General features: G+C 47.2%; 2 protein-coding genes across 5 annotated transcripts; one reads left to right on the forward strand and one right to left on the reverse strand.

The window, feature by feature from the left end:
- Positions 1–6,412: 6,412 nt before the first annotated feature.
- Positions 6,413–10,514, reverse strand: LOC100672613 (transmembrane protein 176A-like). Of its 2 annotated transcripts, XM_064275072.1 has the most exons (8): positions 10,387–10,514; positions 10,178–10,253; positions 9,353–9,561; positions 8,883–8,993; positions 7,907–7,963; positions 7,541–7,759; positions 6,964–7,092; positions 6,414–6,644 (listed from the first exon to the last, which is right to left on the reverse strand). In XM_064275072.1, exons 3-8 carry the CDS (start codon positions 9,554–9,556, stop codon positions 6,591–6,593), a joined length of 774 nt encoding a protein of 257 aa, XP_064131142.1. In that variant the 5' UTR covers positions 9,557–9,561; positions 10,178–10,253; positions 10,387–10,514; the 3' UTR covers positions 6,414–6,590. The 2 variants fall into 2 exon arrangements, with proteins under 2 accessions (XP_023403849.2, XP_064131142.1); XM_023548081.2 differs by lacking the exon at positions 10,387–10,514 and having other exon boundaries at positions 6,413–6,644; positions 10,073–10,182.
- Positions 10,515–12,362: 1,848 nt separating this feature from the next.
- Positions 12,363–20,904, forward strand: LOC100672897 (transmembrane protein 176B-like). 3 transcript variants are annotated; one of them, XM_010590086.3, is made up of 8 exons: positions 12,363–12,573; positions 13,190–13,285; positions 15,714–15,922; positions 17,679–17,789; positions 18,140–18,196; positions 18,434–18,664; positions 19,615–19,734; positions 20,160–20,898. In XM_010590086.3, the coding sequence occupies exons 3-8, from the start codon at positions 15,731–15,733 to the stop codon at positions 20,250–20,252; spliced, it is 804 nt and encodes a 267-aa protein (XP_010588388.2). In that variant the 5' UTR covers positions 12,363–12,573; positions 13,190–13,285; positions 15,714–15,730; the 3' UTR covers positions 20,253–20,898. The 3 variants fall into 3 exon arrangements, with proteins under 3 accessions (XP_010588388.2, XP_064131140.1, XP_064131141.1); XM_064275070.1 differs by lacking the exon at positions 12,363–12,573 and having other exon boundaries at positions 12,627–13,285; positions 15,718–15,922; positions 20,160–20,904; XM_064275071.1 differs by lacking the exon at positions 12,363–12,573 and having other exon boundaries at positions 13,178–13,285.
- Positions 20,905–24,707: the final 3,803 nt, after the last annotated feature.

Genomic DNA, 24,707 nt, shown 5'->3' on the forward strand with positions numbered 1-24,707 from the left:
TGCTTGGTTGTTGTGAACCTTTGGCTACTTTCCAGCATTCTGACAAAGTTGCTTCTAGCAATTTATGCCCCCACCCCCATTTCTGTGAAGGCGTGGAAACTTGGAGGTGCCTATTTCACCATCTTGCTGATAATTCCTTTGTCACTTTAAAAAAAAATCCATTCCAACAATTTGCCTTTTAATTGGTGTGTTTAGGCCACATATATTTAATGTAATTATTTATATGCTTGAATTAGTTCTACCACTTTATTATTTGTTTCCTTTTTCTGTCTTTTTTTTTTTTTTGCTATTTGAACATTTTTTAGTATTTCATTTTAATTCATACATTGTGTTTTTTGCTAAATAACCCTGTCTCTTCAAAAAATTCTTCCAGTGGTTGTTCTAGGGATTACAATGTACGTACTTAACTTTTCACAGTCTATTTAGAATTAGTATTTTACTGCTTCAGGTAGGATGTAGAAACCCAACCAGTATATAGGTCTTTTTACCTTCCCCCACTTATAATTGTCTTATATATTACATCTACATACATTGAAAAGCCAACTAGGTAATGTTTTTATACTTGTTTTTAACTGTCAAACATATTTTAAAGAACACAAGGGGAGAAGTATAGTAAATACCCTGATTTTTACTATCCTGTTGCTCTTCCTTCATTTCTTATGAAAGATATTTTTACTGAATGTAGAACTCTGGGTTGGCAGTTTTTTTCTTTCAACACTTAAAAATGTGCTACTTTTTATGGTTTCTGAGGAGAAATTTGCAAAAATTGGACCACTTTTCTCCTATAGGTAATGTGTCATTTTTGTGCAGTTGTTTTCAACATTTTTTCTTTGTCTTTAGTTTTTAGCAGTTTGATTATGATGTGTCTAGGCTTACATTTCTTTGGGGTTATCATGCTTAGGGTTCATCAGGCTTCTTGAGTCTGTGGGTTTATGTCTTTTGCCAAATTTGGGAGGTTTTTGTATATTGTTTATTCACACACAAACAAAAGAGGTGTGGGTAATTTTTCTGAATATCTTTCACTTTTCTCTCCAGATATATTTTCCACCCATCTCTATTACGCTGTGTGCCCCAAAAGACTATTTTATGTGGATCACATCATTGGGCTCTCAGGTCCTATGACTTCTAAGTCAGATTTGACCAGTGGGGAACACAAGCAGATAGTTTGTGTATTTATTCCCCAGGAACCCTCTCTGCAAGGCTGCAAGTCTGGCTGTTTCTCTCTAGAGAAGGTGTCAGCTCAACTCAAACAGCCATCTCCATCAGCTTTCTCTGTCTCTGTGCATTGATAATTGTTCCCTTTACTCATCCTTTAGTTTTAGGGGTAAATGACATCCTCCCTGACCCACTTTAGTTACCAGCCCAGGTTACAACACTATCACTTGTAGCTTCCTACACTTTACTAGTATCTTTATAAATAGTCCCTTTATTAAATTATTCTCATATTACTCAATTTGAGAGTGCCATCTCTTTTCTGCATGGACCCTGACAGATAGAGTGTTTTTCTTCGGGCCATGGTTAACCCTACTCTGATTGTCATGTCCACTATTGCTGAGGACCCCTTCAGCAGGTAGCTGTCTTCCATTGGCCTTTCAGGGTCTCAAACCTAGGATCCTTTGTCCAGATCAGGCATCCTGTTGCTTGGTCTGAGAGCCACGTATGAAGTAGTCCAAGTCTTGCCCTCTGCTAAGTAGCCATCACCAGTGGCTGGAGCCATCAGGATGCCTTCCTGGAGAAAGTCAGGGTTTGCTATGAGGCTTGGCAAGAGGATTGGCAGAGAAGAGGGAACTTCACCTTGAGAGGGTGCTTGCATCTCTTTTTGCCACTGCAAAACCTGAAAGGCTTATTTCCCAGTCTTTTTTTTTTTTTTTTTTAGAGATACATATGTAATTTTTTTCAGGTGATTAGGACTAAGGCCCACGAACTCAAATCCAGTAGGGAATAGCCACTGAACCCAAGAAAGTTCCAAGTTCCAAGAAAGTGTGCACCTTTCATTTCTCTTCCTCTCTTATAGAAGATAGCAATCAATACAACTATAAACTTTGTAGGGCTTTTTTTATGTTTCAGGAACAACTGTCAGAAATCACATTATTAAAAGATATCTGCTGCAGCTGGTGAGGCTGTTTGTCTTCACCATTATACTTTGAAATTTTATTCCTGTGAAGAAAATGGAGCTAAGAACAAAGATCCATTTGCTTATACTGCCAATTACATTTATGTTAACTAATAATAATTGATGGACTAGTGTTAACTAGTTCATTAATTATACCAGACACACACACAAACTTAGGGATATATTATGTATATCACAACACATTCTCTGGAAGAACTGAGTAGTAAGCACAAAGCTAGGTATGTCAGGAAAGGACAACACTGCCACTGTTAAATGGTTTCAGCTTTCCCTATCAGTTATAAGAACCCTTTCTGGGGGAAGTCAGTGGGCAAGGTTGTGAGCAAGTCTTGGGGAAAGTAGGGCTACTTTATTTGAGGCATCTGGCAGGGCTGTGTGCCCGGGACTTGGTGTTTAGGGAAATGTGGTCAGTGGGTCACCATGGCTTACATCCAGCTCATTGGAATAAAATAGATCAAAACAGAACACTTCTGCGAGGTGACGTGAGCGTCCTCAGCTTATCCAGGCAATAGGGTATGGAGGGACATTGTAAGGTGATGCCTCACCTGGTATTAAGCAATTGAGCCTTTGCTCTTGCTTCCTGAGAGCTGGACCACACCTGAGGCTAATGAGTGGGGGCTGACCGGACCAAAAAGGACCACCTGGGGAAGCCCAACATTGACTAAACTTTAGAAAGCATGATGTAATCTATCATGGCCATGTGGGTAGGCCGATAAGAACCCCGAACCGTAAGGCTGAAATGAGCTTCCCTGTTCCTGACCATGATCCAGGGAGGGTAGCTCATCCTTCTTTGAGATTTGGAAACTCTGCACTGGGTTTCTTTTTTTTTTTTTTTTAATTATTTGTAATAAATCTGTAGACATAAGTATGGTATACTCTGTGAGATTCTGTGAGTTGTTCCAGTGAATTATTGAAACTGCAGAGGCAGTGTGAGCCAGCAGGGGCTGGTGTCTGCTTATATTTGGTAGTCTGAAAGAAGGCATCCTTCTAACTTGTGAGCTCTGACCCAGCTCCGGGTGCCTAGGGTCAGAAAGAGAGAGAATGTGATGAGAATGGAGAAGTGGGAAGGTGAGAAATGGATCCACCCCTGCATTTTGGGGACTGGATTCATGCTGATGCTTAACATGCAGTCAGTGATGTTGGTTGTCTTAGTCATCCGGTGCTGCCATAACAGAAATACCATAAGTGGATGGCTTTAACAAGGAGAAATTTATTCTCTCACTGTCTAGTAGGCTACAAGTCTAAATTCAGGGCATCAGCTCCAGGAGACGTCCTTCTTTCTGTGTCAGCTCTGGAGGAAGGTCCTTGTCCTCAGTCTTCACTTGGCCTGAGAGCATCTCAGCACGGGAACCTCAGGTCCAAAGGATGCGCTCTGCTCCTGGTGGTGCTTTCTTGATGGTATGAGGTTCCCACGTCTCTCTGCTCGCTTCTCTCTTTTGTATCTCAAAAGAGATTGGCTTAGGACACTACCTAATCCTGTAGACCTCATCCATATAACTGCTGCCAATCCATCCTATTACATCATAGTGATAGGATTTACAACACATAGGGAAATCACATCAGAAGATAAAATGGTAGACAATCATACAAGGGGATCATGACCTAGCCTAGCTGACAGATAATTTGGGGGGACACAATTCAATCCATGACATCACTGAAATTTATCTGCTTCACCTCTTACTTAGTGTAGACATGTGCATTGCTGAGACAATTCAAGTTAAAATGAGAATCTGGCCATCTCTCTCTTCGGTTCTATGCTGGTTAATCACAGTCTAATTTTTCTTTTCTGACTCTCATTTTAAACATATTTCCCAAAGCAATGCTTTTTTTTTTTAACCTTTCTTTTTAGATCTATAACCAGCATCATCCAAATGTTCTGTTCCAGTTCCCGCTCGAATGTATTATTTAGAATTATGTCTGGCCATAAATGACAAAATATGCAAAATAACCTAGACAGGCAGCCCAGGATTGATACATCCTGCCATGGGTCACACTCTTTCGATCCTGTTGGTCTTCAATGAAGGGACTGTGTTCCCAAATCACCTCATGTGTGTTCCAGGTCCAGCTGTCACATACGCATTCCAAAAATCAGGAAGGAGATCATAGATGGCAATGGACCTGTCTTAGTTTCTTAGTGCTGCTCTTTCTGTGTTGGCTCTGAGGGACGACACTTGTTTCAGCATCTCTGGCCCTGGTATTCCTTGGTTTCTTAGAGATCTCCACATGGAACCTGTATTTCCCCCATTTGTGCCTGTGCTTGCTGGTCCCTGTGCCTAATCTGCTGCTTTTATATCTCAAAAGCGATTAAGTTTAAGACACCTGACACTGATATGGCCTTACTAACATAACAAAGAAAATCCTTTTCCTCAATGGGATTAGTAACCACAGGTATGGAGGTTAGGATCCCAACAAATATTTTTGGGGGACACAATTCAATCCATAACAGAGTCTAACTTCTCTCATAAAGGGTGATCCCCAGAAGATGCACACACCCCTTTCTCTTAAGTGCCACTGCCCAGAATTAAATCACTTGGTCAGATCTTGATGCAAAGGAGGCTGGGATTCTAGTCTTTATTCTGAGACGCTATGTGCTTAGTTAATACCCAGGGAACCTATTACAAGGAAGAAGGAAGAATGAAAATTGTCAGAGTGCCTCATTGTTGGCTTTACGCACTGTCTGAAGATTCTACCTTCTGTGGCATTTACATAGTTCGGTTGCCCTTATGACTGATATAATCTGGCTTTTCTTAATATCAGTTCTAGAGTTTTTAGGGGGTATACTATCCCCCTCTGGGAACTGTGCTCTAGTTCCTTTGATGTAAGGTGGAGAGAGGACTTGGGGATTGGTTAATACCTTTCGTTCTCCCAAATTTTTACCGCCAGTAGACACATTGTTTGGCTGATTCCCGTGCAAGGTGGTCAATTTTTAGACAATTTTTATCATTTAATCTGTTTTACAAAAGAACAGACTGTTGCTCAGGAAGTTTATGTAACTGACTCAAGGTCAAGTAGCTAGTAAGTGGCAATGCTGAGATTTGCACTCAGGCCTATAATTAGTAATTATATTACTAATATACTTTAATGTATAGTTATCATCTAATTTTTTTTGCTTTCTATTTGTTTCACTTTTTAAATGTTTCTTTTTTATCCCTCTCTTTTTTCTCTTGCATTGATTGAATTTTTTCTCATTTCACATTTTTCTCCCCAATGAAATCAGATTTCTATTCTTTTACTTATTACCTTTGAACTTCTAATAGAACTGTTAGCATGAATATTTAAGTATTAGTTGAATAAATACAGGAATAAATGAAAGTCTAAATTTAGTCAAAATCTTTACTCCTTTTTTCAAACAATACAACCATCTTATAACTCATTAACTCTAATCATTCCTTGCTAGGAGAGGAGTGATATAATATTGTTATTTTTTTAGTTAATGCCATTCGGCTGCTTTTAAGAGATTCTCTTTGTTAGTTGAAGTTTTCCTTTGATTTGTTCAGATGCAGATTTCTTTTTATTTATCCTGCTTTGTATTTGTTGTGCTTCTTGTCTTTGGGAATTCTTGTGTTTTACTAATTCAAGAAATTTCTTGGCCATTAGTTAGGTCTTTGAATATTACTTTTCTCTTTTTCTATTTCTTCTTCTTTAAATTCTGTCTAGACATATCTGAGACTTTCTCCAACTTACATGCCTCTTACCTCTCTCTTTTCTATCTCTTTTTACTGTCCGAGCTGCAATCCAGTTAATTTCTTCAGACCTATTTTCTAGTTCACTACCTTTCTCTGTAGCTATGTCCAGTTTGTTTATTGAGGTTTTTATTTCAACTTCTATAATTTTCACTTATAGAAGTTCTTTTTGGGATTTAAAAAATATGTCTGATTATTTTTTATGTTTTCTTACTCATGTCACTGTTGTTAGTTGCTGTCAAGTCACCTGACTCATGGCAACTCATGGTGACCCCTAAAGTGATTTCATCTTGGCGGTATGTTATCTATTTCTTAGTGCCTCCAGACAGTCAAAATAACAAATCTAATTCTCAATTGCCAAGTATTCTCCCTCAAAAACCTGAATGGCAGAGTGTGGGGCTCACTGGCTTAGCTCTCTCTGACCTGGGGGCCCAGGCATTTAGATTTACAATCCCAGGGTCAGCCTCAAAGTGAGTCTAGTTCCGGGGCCAGCAGCTTAGAGACCCAGGTAGGAGGTTGAGGGGCCATGGGAGGCACATCTTAGGTTTACTGTTGGCTCATTCTCCAGTGCTTCCCCCAGTCAAGGGAGCTTACCCAGAATAACAAAGCAAGAAGCTGGGAACAAAGACCATAAGAGAGTTTATTATCCAGTTACTGCTCAAGAGGGGACACAAAGCCAGCAGGATGGTGGAGGTGAGTAAGAAATGGGCTGGAGCCAGGATGGTGGCTGTGTCAGGGGGAATGATAATGGGTGAGTCAGATGCAGGGACCAGTGCTCAGGCAGAAGCAGGGCTGCATTCCATCCCCAGCAGTTCTTTCTGCTCCCTTTCCTAAGGGTGAGAGTGGCGAGATGACCCTGATGGGGAGGGAAAGGGCAATTCCTCTCCCTCAGGGCAGCTTGGCTCTGGAGCCAGCCAGAGCCCAACATCAGCCTCATGGCACCTGATGTGGTGCCTGGCAGGGATCTGCACTTTCCAGGGCCACCTGGTGCAAGGCAGGATCTCTCTGGGCTGGGCCACCGCTGGGGAAGGCACAGTGCCAGGTGGGACTCACTATACCAGGGCCTTTCCTCCCCTTCACTCACAACTTATATGCCCTCCGGACAGCCTCACCACCCCAAAAACACACAGACACACTTTCTGCACTTACCTCCTCAGGTAGGAGTCTTCTGCAGCAGCGCAGACATGGAGAGGCCAAGGTAGCCAGAGGGGCTAGAGATGCCACCAGCAGCAGAACCCAGACACTCAGGAGCATGGCCTTGAGGCCTGTGAACAGGGCCTGGGGACAGAGGACAAAGCCATGGGCACAGAGCACCTGTTGCCATCCCTGCTCTGTCCTTGCTCATCATGGACACATGCAGGCTCCACCCCTTTGTCCCACGTCTGTAGCTTCTGGGGAGAGCTAGGATGGGAGCCCCAGTGGGGTCAACACGGCCCTGTACCACCCCCATCTGTCAGCGCCGGGCTGGCTGTGACCGGGCTCCCTGACAACCTCCAGGACCTGTTAGGTTCCAGGAGAGCAGGAATTCCACATGCGCACTTCTTCCCAGCCTTTGAACACTTGCAGCATTTGTTAGTATCTTAAGGTGTGTCTTTCCCGCTGGCCTGTAAGGCCCCAGCAGCAGGAACTGTTCCTGTTGATGCTGCGTCTCTGGTCCCAGCCACCCAACCAGGTGTTGAGTGGGTAGCAAACATCGCCGGTGGAGAGCCCCCTCCAGCCCACTCACCCTCAGCATGTCCACGTAGGAGACACACAGGTGCTGCCTCCTGGCTTCCTCGGGACTCAGCGTGCTGGGCGGTGGGGTAGGCCAGCTCCGCCGGGAGGAAGTGTCGCAGACATAGGCCCCATTGTAGAAGTGGTTCCAGTAGAAGCCATCAGCCCCAATTTTAATGGCAGCAACAGCGGTGGAAAAAGCTGTCAGCGCAAGCAGGGTCCTCAGAAAGCCCTGTGGGGAGAGACAGAAGCCGTGGTGGCGAGTTCACAGTCTCTTCTAGAGCCCAGCCTGGGGAGGTGGAGGCTGGGCCATGTGGAGCAGGCATGACGGGGCAGGAGGCTTGGGGTGACCCCAGCCTGAGGGCCTTCCTGAACTCACCCAGCAGATGCCACCCCGTTTCTCACGAAGGAAGGCAGCAGTTCCAGCCAGCACAGCCTGGGGAGAAATTGAAGCGGGAACACAGGGTGAGCGCAGGAAGGGCAACATCCCTCATGCCCTTTCTCTTCCCTCTGTGACTGCCCTAACAGCTGGCTGCCCAGCAGACCCCTCCCTAGCATGGGGCCTGGGTGAGCTCCCAAGGCTGCAGGACACTGCTGCGGTGACATCTAACCGTGCTTGTGGTCACTGTCACCTCAAGGCCCCCTTCCACACCACCTTGCTTTCAAGTAGCATCATGTTTTCTGTAAGTTCAAGGGTGGGGGTCTTGTGGATGGAACAAGACCACCTGGATGTAGCAGCCAGGTCCCCAGAGACTACCTCCCCCCACCAAGGGCTACTCAGCACCCACCTGTCTGTCAGGGCTGCTCTCCCGCCCCTGTAATGAAGGCCTGAGAAGTAGAGGCAAAAGCCAGTCCACTTGGGATCAAACAGGACCCCTTGCCTCCTCTCCTGCCACTTCCTGGGTCACACCCTCTGTCTGGTGGTCCCTTCCTCCCAGGCAAGGTCTGAGGGAATCTCAGGTGAAACGGGCCTGTGAGCCAGGGTGGGAGCTGCAGGAGCTGGTCCTGGAGACCCCCCATGCGGCAAAAGTGTCTCCCAGGAAAGGCGGGAGATGAGGTGGTGTTAGCTGTGGACGGTGGGGGCGGCAATGTGGCGGGAAAGCACTGGGTGGGATCGGAGGGCTGGCTGCCAGCTGGACAAGGCTTCACCCCCCTCCCGGGCTATTTCTCATCTGCAGAGAGGGGGATGGGCCTAATGACGTCAGGTCTTTGTGATCGCTAACATTCCACAACACAGTGTTGATGGGGATGGTGACGGAGGTGATGGGAATGACAGCAGCGTCTTTACTGCCTCTGATAGGTCCTCACCTGCCCCTCCTCCAGCCCCCGTCAGCCTTCCTTCCTGCTCCACTCACCACTGCCGCTGTCCAGATGGCAGCCCCTGAGCCCACTAGGTAGGAGGGTTCAAAGATGTAGAGAAATCCTCCCAAGACTCCACTCAAGACGCCCAGCACGATCTGCGTCACCTGAAAGAGAGAGAGCCAGTTCCCAGAGTGTGTGGGTGCAGGGTCAGCCTCTGCCCCAAATCTCAGGGCAGCTTGAGGTCCTGACACTCGGGGCATTAATGGTTAAAACCCCCAGACAAGCACGCGTGCCAATGCGTGCCAGCCCACCCTGAGCCTGGTGGAGGGAGGGTACGGGGCTGCACCCAGTGGGGCTGTGAAAGGACACTGCCCCACCCCCACATCACTTTGGCTTACAGCTGACCAGACCCACAGCTTTGATTGAGAAGGTCAGCAAGTGAGAAAAAGCCAGAACAGAGAGTCGACATGCTGCGTGCTGCTAATTGGAGCGAAAGTACCACGTGGAAACTGGCCATACTCACCCAGGATGCCACCAGCAGCCGGCTGCTACCTGGGGCCTGGGAGGCGGTGCCCTTGGGCTGGGCCCAGGACCGCAGCTGGAAACCCGTGGCCTGCAGGAGCTTGGCCAGAGCAGACTCCTGGTGGATGTGCACGTCGATGTGGGTGGGCTGTGGTACCACAGGGGCCAGCTCACCGCCCTCTGCAGTCCCTGCACAAGTGGACATGCTGTCTGAGAGGAGGAAGGAGCATCAGTGAGGACAAGGTGGCACAGAACAGTTTACATTTTCAAAGATTTTTTTGGCATTGGGAGGACAGGCAGTCGGCGGGGGGGGGGGCGGGGGACGGGGACTGAGACACTGCAGTGGGCCCTGGTCACCAAGCTGCATCCTCATCTCTCTCAAGGGTGTCAGGATGGGGGTAGCCTGGCTGTAAACCTGCTACACCTTCCTCTTTGCCCATCTGCTATGGTCCTCCCCATCCTCCCTCCACAGCCTCGGGGGTCTGGTCCAGCCAGTGCTCCATGCTCCTAACCACCTCACCCCTCTACTAGCATAGAGGGTGTATGACCACTGCCCGCCCAAGGCCCTCCTCTCTGCCTCCCTCCTTGGGAGCCCTCAGGTTGGAGGACAGACCCCATGTCCCTGATGCCTGATGAGCCTTCTATTGTAGCAGCTACCCAACAGGGGGACTCCAGGGCCCTCCTCAGCCTCCCTCTTCACCAAGGGCTACTCAGCACCTACCTGTCCTTCCGAATCTCTCTTCTGCCCTCTGTAACCAAGACCTTAGTTGGGGGTGGGGGTGGAGGTAAAGGCCAGGCAATCTTGGCATCAAACAGGACCCCTTACCTCCTCTCCTGCCACCTCCCTGGAGTCACACCCTCTGTCTGGTGGTCTCTTCCTCCCAGGGAAGGTCTGAGGAAAGCTGAGGGTAGAGGGGGCCTGTGAGGCAGGGTGGGGGTTTTGGGGGGCTGGTCTTGGAGACTCCCCTGGAGGGAGTCCTGTGCAAGAAGTTCTCCCAGAAAAGGAGCTGATGGGGCTGGGGGTTCCTGTCTCACCCGCTCTCCTCTGGGCCCCAGTGCAGAGTGCGCAGAGCTAGGGCTGCAAGAAGCCTGCGCTGGAACCAGACAGAAGGAGAAGTTGGCTGAGAGTCAGGAAGGGAAGCAGGAGGGGGAGGAATGATGAACTTTCCCATTACAATTTCCCAGCAGATGGCTGGGGCAAAGGGGCCTCTCTGGGGTTTTCCAGCTGCTAGTGGATCAATGGAGCCCTGGTGCCAGAGTAGTTAAGCCTGTGCTTGTGGGTGTGTGTGCTGTCTGAATGGGCATGAGCGCGTGTTGACTGAATGGGTGTGAACGTGTATGTAGTCTGAATAGGAGTATGTGTTGTCTGAATGGGTGTGAGTGGGTTGTCTGAATGGGTGTGTGTGTAGTCTGTGTGTGCTATCTGAATGGGTATGGGTGTTGCCTGAGTGGGTGTGAGTGTGTGTTGTCTGAGTGGGCGTGACGGTGTGTTGTCTGAGTGGGCATGAGGGTGTGTTGTCAGAGTCGGTGTATGTGTTGTCTGAGTGGGCATGAGGGTGTGTTGTCTGAGTGGGTGTGAGGGTGTGTTGTCTGAGTGGGTGTGAGAGTGTTATCTGAGTGGATGTGAGGGTGTGTTGTCTGGGTGTGAGGGTGTGTTGTCTGAGTGGGTGTGAGTGTGTGTTGTCAGAGTGGGTGTGAGGGTGTGTTGCCTGAGTGGATATGAAGGTGTGTCGTCAGAATGGCTGTGAGGGTATGTTGTCAGAATGGCTGTGAGGGTGTGAGAGTGTTGTCTGAGTGGATGTGAGGGTGTGTTGTCTGAGTGGGTGTGAGTGTGTGTTGTCAGAGTGGGTGTGAGGGTATGTTGCCTGAGTGGATATGAAGGTGTGTCGTCAGAATGGCTGTGAGGGTGTGTTGTCTGAATGGGTGTGAGAGTGTTGTCTGAGTGGGTGTGCAGGTGTGCTGTCTGGTGGGTGTGAAGGAGTGTTGCCTGAGTGGGTGTGAGGGTGTGTTATCTGAGTGAGAGTGAGTGTGTGTTGTCAGAGTGAGTAGGTGTGTGTGTTGTCAGAGTGGGTGTGTGTGTGTGTTGTGTGAGTGGGTGTGAGGATGTGTTGTCTGGTGGGTGTGAGGGTGTGTTGTCAGAGTGAGTAGGTGTGTGTGTTGTCAGAGTGGGTGTGTGTGTTGTCATAGTGGGTGTGAGGCCATGTTGTCTGCATGGGTGTGAGGGTGTGTTGTCAGAATGGGTGTGAGTGTGTGTTGTCTGAGTGGGTGTGTTGTCAGAGTGGGTATGAGTGTGTGTTGTCAGAGTGGGTGTGAGGGTGTGTTGTCTGAGTGGGTGTGAGAGTGTTGTCTGAGTGGGTGTGAGAGTGTTGTCTGAGTGGATGTGAAGGTGTGTTGTCTGAGTGGGTGTGAGTGTGTGTTGTCAGAGTGGGTGTGAGGGTATGTTGCCTGAGTGGATATGAAGGTGTGTCGTCAGAATGGCTGTGAGGGTGTGTTGTCTGAATGGGTGTGAGAGTGTTGTCTGAGTGGGTGTGCAGGTGTGCTGTCTGGTGGGTGTGAAGGAGTGTTGCCTGAGTGGGTGTGAGGGTGTGTTATCTGAGTGAGAGTGAGTGTGTGTTGTCAGAGTGAGTAGGTGTGTGTGTTGTCAGAGTGGGTGTGTGTGTGTTGTGTGAGTGGGTGTGAGGATGTGTTGTCTGGTGGGTGTGAGGGTGTGTTGTCAGAGTGAGTAGGTGTGTGTGTTGTCAGAGTGGGTGTGTGTGTTGTCATAGTGGGTGTGAGGCCGTGTTGTCTGCATGGGTGTGAGGGTGTGTTGTCAGAATGGGTGTGAGTGTGTGTTGTCTGAGTGGGTGTGTTGTCAGAGTGGGTATGAGTGTGTGTTGTCAGAGTGGGTGTGAGGGTGTGTTGTCTGAGTGGGTATGAGGGTGTGTTGTCTGAGTGGGTGTGTTGTCTGAATGGATGTGAGTGTGTGTGTGTGTTCTTACAAGGGTGCCTCTGCCTTCTCCTGCCAGCCTGGTTATCTATATAAGACCGAAAATCCCTAGATGGGCCCTTTGGCCTAAGCTGTTTGCTGGGAAACTGTGATGCTGAGACCCAGCCCCCCATCTCCCTCCTCCACTTCTGACTCTCAGCCAGCTTCCTCCTCCCTCATCTGGGTTCAGCTCCAGTGCAGGCTCCTTCCTGCTCTCCCTCTGTGTACTCTGTCGCTGGGGGCCCAGAAGAAAGCAGGTGAGGCAGGGCCCCCACAGCCCAGCTGGCCCCTTTTTCCCGGGAGATTCTCTTGTACAGGATTCCCTCCCAGGGGAGTCTCAAGGCCAGCCCCCAAAGCCCTCACCCTGCCCCCCAGGTTCCCCTCAGGACTTCCTCGGAGGGAGGGACTCATGAGAGAGAGGATGCGACTCCTCCGGGAAAATGGCTGGGCAGGAAGGGGGAGAGGGCTGGGCCTGGTCAGCTCCAGCTGCTCTTTCCTCCGTCCTCCTAATGCCTCCCCTAATTCTGGATGGTGTGGGGGTTCAGGCAGTTGGTGCTGAGCGAGCTTTAAGAGTGGAGCTCTGCTGGGGAGCAGGGCTAGGGTGGAGGCACAGGGCAGAGTGGGTACCACCCTCTGTCACCAGCTCCGGGGAGAAGTGTTCAGGGCAGCAGGGTCAGGGTTCAGATCCGCTGAGGCCAGAGGAAGAGCAGAGGAGGCCAATGGGGAGACTGGACAGGGTTGGGGGAAGTGGTGGTATCCAGGGGCTCAGAGGTATTAAAGCCCAGGTTGCTAACTTCGTCCTGGTCCCTGGGCCCTGACAGGACACCTGGCTCGAATCTGGGCCTGAACTTCCTCTTGCATGTTTGTGAACAGGTTTGAGTGTCGTGTGTTCATTTGCAAAACTGTCAAACACCTGCCCTTCCTAACACAAAGGAGGTCAGGAGGTGAAGGAGTGAGACTGCCTCAAACGTGAGTAGAGTACAAACTAGAGGACTGAGGGTTAGTGTTGCTGGTGATTTGGGGATTGGTATTCATTAATAATATTCGACTTAATGGGAGGCCCATTAGAATTGTCTGTGGAGGGTTTTTTTTTTTTTTTTTTTTTGGTTCTAGGCAAGCTGATTCTGAAGTGAATAAGGAGAAGTAAACTAGCAAAAATGGCCGTGACAGTCCTGAAGGGAAAAATGACATGAGGGGTCACAAAGCCACCCAAGTAGATAATAAACCCTTTTACTTACAGTTGGGACATACGTGCCATATGTGACTTGTCCAACACACCACTAGACAAAATCCGGAGACTAGAAAGGCCAGTTCCTATGGGAACTGAGTTTTCCTCGGGGAACATCTTAGATCAGTAGAAGAGGACTTACTCCACAAATGGTGTTGGGACAAGATGGATCAGCATTTAAATGTGAAAACTGAAAGCATAAAAACACTTAGAAGAAAACATGGAAAAATTATTTTATAATCCTGAAGTGAGGAAGTCCTTTTTAAGGAAGTTATAAAACCCAAAAAGCATAAAAAAGATAGAAAACTGTGATTGTAGAGCAGTGCACTAAGTGAAGTCAAAATGTACGCTTTAAAATAGGGCATTTTATTGCATAAACTTAATGAAAAACTACAATGGGATGTAATTTTCCCTGTATAAAATTGAAAAAGGTAAAGAGCTTGTTAACACACTCTGCTGGCTATGGGGGCGGGGGCGAGGGGACAGCAGGCACACTGGGACTTTGCTCCTGCGGTGTAGGTTATCTACTAAAATCCCCAACGTGCAAGCCCACGCTGTCGCTGTCGTGATAGGCGTTGGAAATAACCTAAATGCCTGTCAGTGGGGGACTGCCTCGATAAATGGTGATGCATTCATGCAGTGGAAGCTTTTGATGGGGTGATTCAGGATTATTTTCAAAACATATGCTTATGTGAACACAGCATTGTGTAGAGCAGTGCAGAGTGTCCTGCCATTTGTGGAAATGGGGCAGAAAGAATATGTTTTTCTTTTATATGCAAAAAATATCATTGGTAGGCTATAGAAGAAACTGATAATATTAGTTTCCATCTGGAAGGCAACCGGGTGGCTGGGAGAAAAAGATCGGAGAGAGGGTTTTAAATGTATACCTTTTGTATCTTTTGAAACTTCTAACCCTGTGAAAGTATTATGTATAAATATATATATACATGCATATGTATATATGTGTGTGTGTATGTGTGTGTATGTTGTTAAGTGCTGTCAAGTCAGGGACTCCCTATGTACAACAAGACAAAACACTACCTGGTCTTCTGCCATCCTCACAATCGTTGTTATGCTTGAGCCCATTGTTGCAGCCACTGTGTCAGTCCATCTCCTTGAGGGTCTCGCTCTTTTCCACTGACCTTGTACTCTGCTGAGCATGATGTCCTTCTCCAGGGACGGATCCCTCCTGACAACATGCCCAAAGTATGTGAGACATAGTCTCAACATCTCTGCTTCTAAGGAGCATTCCGGTTGTATTTCTTCCAAGACACGTTTGTTTATTCTTTTGGCAGTCCATGGCATATTCAATATTTTTCACCAACTCCATAATTCAAAGGTGACAGTTCTTGTTCGGTCTTCCTTATTCATCGCCCAGCTTTCACATGCACACGAAGTGATTGAAAACACCATGGCTTGGGTTGGGCTCATCTTAGTCTTCAAGGTGACGTCTTTGCTTTCCAGCACTTTAAACAGGTTTTTTTGCAGCATAGACATGTGTGCAGATACACATACACACACAGGTAGTCCCTGACTTGATGTTTTCAAGTTACGGCCAACTTTTTTTCCCACATACAATGTCGCAGTACATAATTTACTGATGTTCTCATTCTCAGATGTTCCTCAAAGGTGTTTATATGTAGCGTTTCCAACCCCCAAAGGCAAATATACTGATAATAAAAGGTAATAACGAAAACTGAAACAAATATGAGGTTTTCAACTTCTGTTAGAACCGACTTACAATGGAGTTATAGGAACAGTACCCTGTCGGAAGTCGAGGACTACTTACATGTACATATATGTAGTCCTCGACTTACAACATATATGTATATACATATTTATATATACACATATGTATATATATACACACACAAAAAGTCACTTAGTTCACATTCTTTTCTTTGGTCCCACCCTTGACCACCAACAAACTGTATCAGATCACGTTGGGAAGGGGCCCAAGAAAATACATGGTGAAACAACTCTAGAGGGGACTCTGATTTGCACCCCAGATGAAGGTCACTGTGATGCTGATACCTGTACCAGGAAAATCCTTTGTATCTCGATGAGGAGACTGTTTTCTCTTCCCTCACCTAAGTGATGTCCTCCTTTTTACTGACCATCTGTCTCCTAGTTCCCAGCCTTCACTTGTGTACCGCTTCTCCTTGGCAGGCAGGATAACTCCAAACATGCTGACCGTGAATGGCATCGATGTGGCCTCTACGCTATCCCAGCCCACCCACATCAACATCCATATCCATCAGGAATCAGCTTTGGCCCAGCTTCTAAAGGCTATGGGTTCCCTGGTGTCCCGCGTGTCTCATCCTCGGGGCGCTGCCCCTCCCAAGGCGAGGATGAGCCACGGACAGCTGGCACTAGGGGTAAGCATGGGCTGGAGAGGCGAGTGAGCAAGGTGACACAGAGGATGCAAACAAGGAACATGGGTTGAATCCCCACGAAGGGGATGTAAGAACTCACTACTCAATACCGTGTTGTTCCAGAGAGGATTTAGGACCTCCCCTGACCACATAGTTTGTGAGATAGTATAGTTGGGAAAAGAAGGCAGCTTTGGAAGTCTTCCCCAGAGATTTGGATGAGAAGGAACTATCATCCTCTGCTTTTGTGCAAAGGAGCAGTCAGGCCAGAGGTGGGATAATGGGTAGGAGACCCTCTGAAGGCTGTTAATTTAGGCTGATTGAATACACTTGAGCTGAGGGCCTGTGGTGTGCAAGGCAACATGCTAGCACTTCAGGAAAAACTACAGTGAGATTCCCTAGGTTATGACCTAAGGTGCTGACTCCTCATCAGAAAGGATCAGCAGCCACACAAATGACTAGAATTAAAGGTAGACTAGGTGACCTAAGAAACAACACAGATACACACACGCAAGACACACCACGCAACCTCCAGGAGGAGTTGGCATCTGAATGGAGGAGTGGGTTTGGATGGAGAGAGGTAGAAGATTGAAGAAAAGGAGCTCCAGGTTAAGAGGATGGCAGGATCAAAGGCCAAGAAGCCAGAAAGCACAGGGCCAGCTCTGCGATCCTAGGGCCGACATGTGGAGAATGTGAATGAGGCTTATAGTAGATGAGGCTGGAATGCAGACCAGAGCCACATTGTCAAGGGCCAAGAAGTCAAGGGGAGGTGTCTGTCCTGAGTCAGTGTCAGTGGTGGGGTGTCTGTGGGTCTATTCTGAGGAGGAACCTGAGCTCTAGACTGCCTCATAGAGGGGTCCAGTTAAGAAGTATCCAGAACTTGCACTTGTATGGTAATGGCAGAAATGACAAGGAAACAAAGGCTGGAATCTCCATGACTTAGGAATGAATGGACTTGGGTATGAGGGAAAAGAGGAGCCTGAGAACATGACAAGATTTGGAGCTTGGCTGACAGGGGAATGAAACCATGGAAGTCAGGAGAGGCAGGGGTTGGTATATTGAATTTGGATGTGATGAACCTGAGATGCTGACAGGACACACAGGTGCTGACATCCAGAGGGCTGAGTCTGAGTTAGGTTTGTGTGGGTAGAACACCTTCGAAATGAAGAAAGAGAAAGCAGGATTGGAAATTGGAACCATAGACTGCAGTGCAAACAAGATTTCTGCCCGTCTTTTTAGCAGAGAGCTCCAGAGCAGAGGGGAGCTGCCCATTAGAGGAGCTCCATGTTGGGTGGAAATGCCCCTGGTACCACCATCTTGCTTATAACTGGCTAGGACCATCCTGAAAGAGTGTTCTGTCAGCTTGAAAGATGAGGAGGAGCCTGAAGGAGCTTTGAATCTGTCACAGAAACCCCAAGAATTACCTGGATCACAGAAAGAGGTTGGGCCCAGAAACTGAGGCCAGGCTGAGGGTTTGGGTGGCTAATGGGATTACCAAGGGAGAATGATAAGAAAAGGTGGGAATCATGTGGAATGACCAAATGTGGCAGTTGGGAAAAGTAATCAAGGATAAACAGCCAGGCACATTAGAGAGGTGAGAGGAGAGCCGGATCAGTGTTGCCTCATGGATGTGAAGGAAACAGAACCTCTCAGAACTGGAAGCTGCAGAGAGGTCCACAGATGAGGCGAGAAGAGGCACCTTAGCCAGAGCTGGAAAGCGTAGGCTCATGGGAAGAGTCTGGATTATTATCCTGTCTTGCAGGTGACCCAGATACTGCTGGGGGCTGTGAGCTGTGCTCTTGGGGTGTTCCTCTGCTTTGGGCCCTGGACTGAGCTGCATGGCTCAGGCTGTGCCTTCTGGGCCGGGGCTGTGGTAAGTACAGAAGGGGCTGTGAGCAGAGGCTGTGCAGAGGCTAGAGGTTATGGGCAAGGAGAAAGTTCCTTTGCATCTGGGCCAGGGGCTTGGGAAAGAAGCCTTCGTCATAAAGAATCTGCCTTGGGGTGTGGGTACAAACTCTCTCACTCCCCGTTTTTTATCTTTATGGCAAGTTTGGGAAGGGAGGGGCCATTGTACTTGGAGTCCTGTCCATACACTAGGTTTCTTTGTTTGTCCCACAGACCATGCTTCGAGTTGGCTGTTCTGCGTTACTGGGGGAAGGGTGATGGGAGATCATTTGAGGGAGAGTAAATTGGAGGCCTTTTTCTGGTGCCTTCTCTTCCCAGGCTATTGTGGCAGGAGCAGGGACCATTGTCCATGAGAAGTACCAGGGTCGACGTTCAGTGAGTCCTGGGCAGACTTCTGTCCACAACCTTATCCATCTCCCCCTCCTGTGTCTCCATCTTTTTGCCTCTATTTTCCTGTCTCCTGCCATTTGGTTCCCAATATCCTGGAATCCTTCATGAAGGGGTGGGATAGTTTCCTGGGACAGGAGCTGGGGAAGATGAGACAGGTTGAGGCTGGGACGCCGTGGCTCTGCCATCAATAGAGGGTCAGCATCTTGAACCTCTCTTTTCTAGGGCTGCGTGTCAGGTCTGCTCACCCTGGCTGGCATCACCACGGCCCTGGCAGCTGTTGTCCTTTGTGTGAATAGCTTAACCTGGCAAACTGATGGCTTCTTCTACATTAGCTCAGTGTGTGATCGCCCCACCCCTGACACCACAACCAGTGGGTACAGATGGATGCAGCGAAGCAGGAGTGACTCAGACTGGAGGGAGAATCAGTGCAAGTCCTACATGCAGATGCTGGTGGTGAGAACCAAGTCCTGTCTCCAGGGACTCACCATGGCACCCTGTCCCCGAAGAACTGGGTCACTGGAGGGCAAAGATGAGAGCTCGTAGAGCTTGGACCTAATCCTAGGTTTTTGGTTCAGGAGATTTTAACTTAAGCTCAAGAAATTTCTTAGACCCTCGTGATGTGAAGATTCCCTGAATCAAAGGGGGTGAAAAACAAAGGGAAGACATTTAAGAGAGAAGACTGTGGGCCACCCTTCTGCCTTTTCTGCTGTGGGTGTATTCCAGTTATCTACCACTGCATAACAAGCCACCCCAAATTTACACTACAGTGTATTATCATCTCTCCCAGTTCTGTGGGCTGACTGGGCTCAGATGTGCACTTCACCCCTGGGTTCTCTCTCTCAGGGAGTTGTGGTCAGGTGTCAGATAGGGGTGAAGTCATCTGAGGGGTCACCTAAGTTGGATAACCAAGAAGGCTCCCTCATGTACCTGGCATTTGATGCTGGCTGTTGGCTGGGAGCTCAGCTGGGGCTGCCAACCAGAGCACCCACAGTGGCTTCTCCATGTGGCTCGGGCTTCTTACAGCATGGCAACTAGGTTCCAACAGGGAGTGTCTCGGTTGTGAGCATTTTAAGAGGTAGGAAACAGAAGTTAAGGGTTACACCTGTAATTGGCACAGTGCCACTTCCAGTGTATTTTACTGGTCAAATCTGTCACAAGGTACATCCAGAGTTCAGGGAATGGAGAGAGGCCCTCCACCTCTTGATAGGAATGGCAAGGTGGCATTGCAGACAAGCAAATGGGGTGGATGACATGGCTTCTCAATTACTGGATGCTACAACTGCCTTGGTGGGAAGGAGCTAGTTCGACACTCGGATACATGGGTGGGTTGATGAGGTGATGGTAAGAGCTGAATTGGAGGAGGGACCTCCTGACTATATCTTTTTCCCTTTCTTCTTCTTCAGAATCTGTTCCTAGGAATCCGTGCTCTGCTCCTAGCTGTCTGTGTCCTGCAGGCCATTGTGTCCTTGGCATCCCTGAGCATGGGTCTTCGAAGCTTGTGCAGCCAGAGCTCCCAGCCCCTGGTGAGTTGTCAGGGAGGCACTACTGGAGAGGCGTGGAATGGGCTGGTAAAACTCTGGGGACTGGGAGGACACTGGGGCCAGGAGAACTGCTGGTCCAAGGTCATGCTCAACTTTTTTCAGCTTCTTTCCAGTACTCAGGTCTACCCTTTGCCATTGGGAATGTAACCCCATCGCTGTGTCCTGGGCCTCTCCTATCCACTTTTATTCTAATTTTCCCCACTCTCTCCTCCTTTCTGTCCTACTTATTTGTCAGCTACCTTTCCTTGGTCACCTTGTCTTTTTGCTTGATTCCCATTTCCTTTCACCTTTTCCTTTCCCTCCCGTCTTTCCTTTTCCTGATTTCCAAGTTCTACGAAGCTGGGTCCTTCCCCACTCTTTGTTTTCCCTAAGAATTGTTGTTTTCCTATTTTTTTTTTCCCCCTCAGGATGAGGAAGGGTCGGAGAAGAAGCTACTGGGGGAGAATTCCGTGCCTCCCTCTCCCTCCAAGGAGAGCACCCAGGCTACCATCATCCTGTGAGCTGCCAGGACCTGCCTGGGCCCCTGAGTCTCCCTGTCTTGAGTAGCCCAGGCCTACGGAGGACCATCTTGCTTTCCCAGGGCCCCTCACTGGCCTGTTCCTCACACTGTGTCTCTTCTTTGGCCACTTTGCAGCCCCTCCTCCTTCCTTCTCGCCTCACCACCGCCTTACCCAGTAACCCCACTCCAGTGTCCTCAGTTCAATGAACATATATTATCTCATTTTCCCTGGCCCTGATTAAACAGAAACAAGTAGGACAAATCTTATACAGAAAAGATGTGGTCTCCTTTGTTTATACAGGTGGTACGCTGTGAGTGGCCTTTGTGTGATACGTATGGAATCAAACAAGAGTTGATTTATCACATGGGAACAAGGTCCCAATCAAATTAAATTTAATTATGTTCTTCTCTCTATCACAAGTGGCAAAACTCCTTTTTACAATTTCCTTCCATTCAATGTAAAGTGAAAATAACTTTCATGTACCCAAAATCTTTTTACCTACTAAGATTGTTTCTATCATCTGCAACTTTAACCTGTAGGCTTTAAAAAACTATGTGAAGTCATGGAACAAGATTTTTTTTCTCCCCCCTCCCTTCCTTTCTTTTTTTGCAGTGATTAGTATTGGTTCTCTGTCCACACACACACAAGCCTATTATTCTTCACTTTCATTGTAAATTATATAATCAATTTACTTTTTCTTTTTTCATCTTCTTTATATATGCATATTATGGAAACCCTGATGGCGTAGTGGTTAAGAGCTACAGCTGCTGACCAAAAGGTCTGCAGTTTGAATCCACCAGGCGCTCCTTGGAAACCCTATAGGGCAGTTCTATTCTTTTCTATAGGATCGCTACGAGTTGGAATCAACTCCATGGCAACGAGTTTGTTTTTGTTTTGGTTACACATATGTATAAGGTCACTGTGAGTTAAAATCAATTTGACCACAATGGATTTATGTGTACATATGTACATATGTAGGTTGTTGTTAGTTGCTATCAAGTCAATTCCAACTCATGGTGACCCCCTGTGTGCACAGTAGAAGCACTCCACAGAATTTCCAATGACTGTGACTTTTAGGAAGTAGATCGCCAGACCTGTATTCCAGTGCCCCTCTGGGTGGGTTTGAACCACCAACCTTTTGGCTAGTAGTTGAGTTCTTAACCATTTGTTTCATCAAGAGATTCCACATATGTGTGTGTGTGTCATTTCTGAAGGTCAAGAAAGCAGATTATAGTCTGTAGAATTACGAAGCAATAGTGATTCTGGCTTTTTTCTGATTCAAACATAACGAGAAGTCTTTTATTTCTACTACGACTTTATGAAATCTCTATGAGGTAGATATTATTACTTAGCCCCACAGAAGAAGACGTTATGCTGAACAAGTGCAGAGCATCAGAATGAGTAAGACATGGCGCCCGCACTTGGGAGTTTTAGAGTGGAGTAAGAAGATTAAAAAAAAAAAAAAAAATGCAGTTAAGTCTATACGGACTCATAGCGACCCTATAGGACAGAGCAGAAGTGCACCACAGGGTTTCCGAGGAGCAGCTGGTGGATTCAAACTGCCAACCTTTTAGTTAGCAGCCGAGCTCTTAACCACAGCTCCACCAGGGCTCTGGAATTAAGCTTTTGCAGAGTGGAGTAGTCTTAAAAAAAAATCCTTAGTCATGTTAACTCTGAATTACAGCAACCCCGTAGGACAGAGTAGAGCAGCCCCATAGGGTTTCCAAGGTCGTAAATCTCTACAGAAGAGCCTGCACATCTTTCTCCTGGGGAGCCACTGGTGGATTTAAACTGCGACCTTTCAGTTAACAGCCAAGTGCTTACCCACTGTGCCACCAGGGCTCCTTGGAGTAGTCTTAACAGAGGCCAAATGACTCACAAAGCCAAAAATATTTACTACCTTTTACAGGAAAGTTTGCCAGCTTCTGGTCTAGGAGATAACAGTGGAGGGAGTGGTGAGCTCTACTGCATGGTGACTGCAAGGTGTGGGATGCTCAAGAACCCCTACACAGAGAAGCTAACCTTTGACCTGAGTTGCACATGTGAGGGACATGGGTTGTTTTGGTGAGGAGGACACTTCAAGCTGAAGGAGCAACTGTAACAGCATATTCAGAAGACAGAAGCTCGAACCCTGATGGTGTGTTTTAGGAACTGCCAGACCTTCCAAAGCTGGCAGTATTGTTGAGGGGGGGAGGGGGAGGTGGGCAGCAGGAAAGCACAGCAATGGAAAAGACTGGAAAGAGGTAAAGGCTGGCAGGGAGGGCTTGCACATCACACCAAGGAATTGGATTTTATTCTGGAGCTGGTGCTGAGCCATTGAATGGTTTTAACAGAAGGGATCCTGAATCAGATTTCTTATTTCTTGTTGATTGCAAATCACTCTCAATGGCTAAAAACATGACCATCCATGTGAAACTATGAACTCTGAACACTCTGTAGATTGTTATTTCTCTTCAGGTCAGGCCCGTGCTCCTATTATGCTAGAATGTTCATGCCATGGAGCCTAATTGTTTTTCTTATACCCTAGAGTCTAGACCCCACAAATCAAACGTCTAGGGCGTTGTCATCAATCAGAAAAACTCAGACCCAGAACCATTGCCAATGCCCCCTCCTGCCTCCATGAAGGAAGATGTTAAAGTTTCAAAGGCATTCAGAACCTCCTGAACTTAACCACTGTGTCACTCCTGCAATGGAGACATGGACTGCGCTTTATTCGCCACTGCACAGGCAAATTCAAAGGTAGTTAAGCCTAGAAGGCAGGTTGGGTTGAGGTGAGTCATGTGTAGGTGCAGGTTCCAGGGAAAGATTGCAGGTAGTCCCTGACTGACAGCGGGGTTTCATCCCAATGATTCCATTGTGAGTCACTTCTGACAAAAGTCGAATGCCTCTTTTTTAAAATTTTAATCATTATTGCCTTTTATTATCAGTATCTTTATAAATCTGATCTTTGATCATCTGAGAATGATAACATCAACAAATTACTTGCTGCAACACTGTATATAGTACATATTACTAACTATAAGATGTACCTGCAAAAAACAAAAAACAGATGGTCGTAAGTGCAGTTGGTCATAACTCGAATTCGTCGTAACTCGAATACATTGTAAATTGGGGACTCTGTAATACACTAAGAAGTGTTTATTGTGATCTTTCCGTAAGCTTCTTGTGTTTCTGCATGTCCTGCAAGTGAGACGTTGATGGCCGTTTTGTCTCAGGATTTTTTTTCAACAATGTTTGTATATCTTTGTGAACAACCTTGGAATATATAGTGCCTTTTTTTTTTTCTGGAGTAAGGCTCAGGCACGCCTATCACCTATTATAAAAAAGTTCAGGCTCCTTAAACGCGGCTTTCCTCTCCCGTAGTGCCACCCACTGTGTATGCAGTATCTGCTTGCTCTCTCTGCATCACCCTGTGGGAACTGAGGCTCAGGGAACCAGTACAAAACTGCTGTTACTCTGGCTACTGTTATTGCTGTGAGTGATGAACTGTTCTTTTTCTATGACTCCCCCCAGCAGTGCTCAAGGCTCCAGTAAATTGTGGCAGGCTAACTTATTAGCCTGCAAGTAGGTTAAATCTTGGACCCTTCATTGCTCTTGACTATTGTTGATGGTGTTAGATGCCATCGGGTCAGTTCCGACTCACAGCAACGCTATGTACAACAGAGCAAAACACTGCCCATTCCTGCGCCGTCCTCACAATGGTTGTTATGCGTAAGCCCGTTGTTGCAGCCACTGTGTCAATCCATCTCGTTGAGTATCTTCTTGTTTTTCAATGAACCTCTACTTTACCAACCATGATGTCCTTCTCCAGGGACTGGTCCCTCCTGATAACATGTCCAAAGTACATGAGATGAAGTCTTACTATCTTTGCTTCTAAAGAGTATTCTGGCTGTACTTCTTCCAAGACAGATTTGTTCATTCTTTTGGAAGTCCATGGTATAGTCAATATTATTCACTAACACCATAATTCAAAGGCCTCAATTCTTCGTTTTTACTCATTGTCCAGCTTTCATATGCATATGAGGCGATTGAAAATACCATGGCTTGGGTCAGGCAAACCTTAGTTCTCAAGGTGACATCTTTGCTTTTTAACACTTTAAAGAGGTCTTTTGCAGCAGATTTGCCCAATGCAATACGTCCTTTGATTTCTTGACTGCTGCTCCCTTGGGCGTTGATTGTGGATCCAAGTAAAATGAAATCCTTGACAACTTCAATATTTTCTCTGCTTATCATGATGTTGTTTATCAGTCCAATTGTGAGGATTTTTGTTTCATTATGTTGAGGTGCAATTCATACTGAAGGCTGTAGTCTTTGATCTTCACCAGTAAGTACTTAAAGTCCTCTTCACTTTCAGCAAGCAAGGTTGTGTCATCTGCACAATGCAGGTTGTTAATGAGTCTTCCTCCAATTCCGACGCCATGTTCTTCTTTGTATAGTCTAGATTTCGGATTATTT

Source organism: Loxodonta africana, chromosome 22 (assembly GCF_030014295.1).
Source record: "Loxodonta africana isolate mLoxAfr1 chromosome 22, mLoxAfr1.hap2, whole genome shotgun sequence".
In the NCBI taxonomy this organism is placed as follows: Eukaryota; Metazoa; Chordata; class Mammalia; order Proboscidea; family Elephantidae; genus Loxodonta; species Loxodonta africana.

What these genes read in the sequence shown, in the direction of transcription:
- LOC100672613 (XM_023548081.2), bottom strand. Translation starts at nt 10,160, where the DNA reads ATGCCAAGATTGCCTGGCCTTTACCTCCACCCCCACCCCCAACTAAGG. An exon ending in GGCTGCTGGTGGCATCCTGG is followed by an intron (nt 8,994 to 9,352) that starts GTGAGTATGGCC and finishes TCTCTCTTTCAG; the next exon opens with GTGACGCAGATCGTGCTGGG. An exon ending in CCTACGTGGACATGCTGAGG is followed by an intron (nt 7,093 to 7,540) that starts GTGAGTGGGCTG and finishes CTCTGTCCCCAG; the next exon opens with GCCCTGTTCACAGGCCTCAA.
- LOC100672897 (XM_064275070.1), top strand. Translation starts at nt 13,176, where the DNA reads ATGTTTGTGAACAGGTTTGAGTGTCGTGTGTTCATTTGCAAAACTGTC. An exon ending in GGAGTGAGACTGCCTCAAAC is followed by an intron (nt 13,286 to 15,717) that starts GTGAGTAGAGTA and finishes CTTGGCAGGCAG; the next exon opens with GATAACTCCAAACATGCTGA. An exon ending in GCCAGAGCTCCCAGCCCCTG is followed by an intron (nt 19,735 to 20,159) that starts GTGAGTTGTCAG and finishes TTTCCCCCTCAG; the next exon opens with GATGAGGAAGGGTCGGAGAA.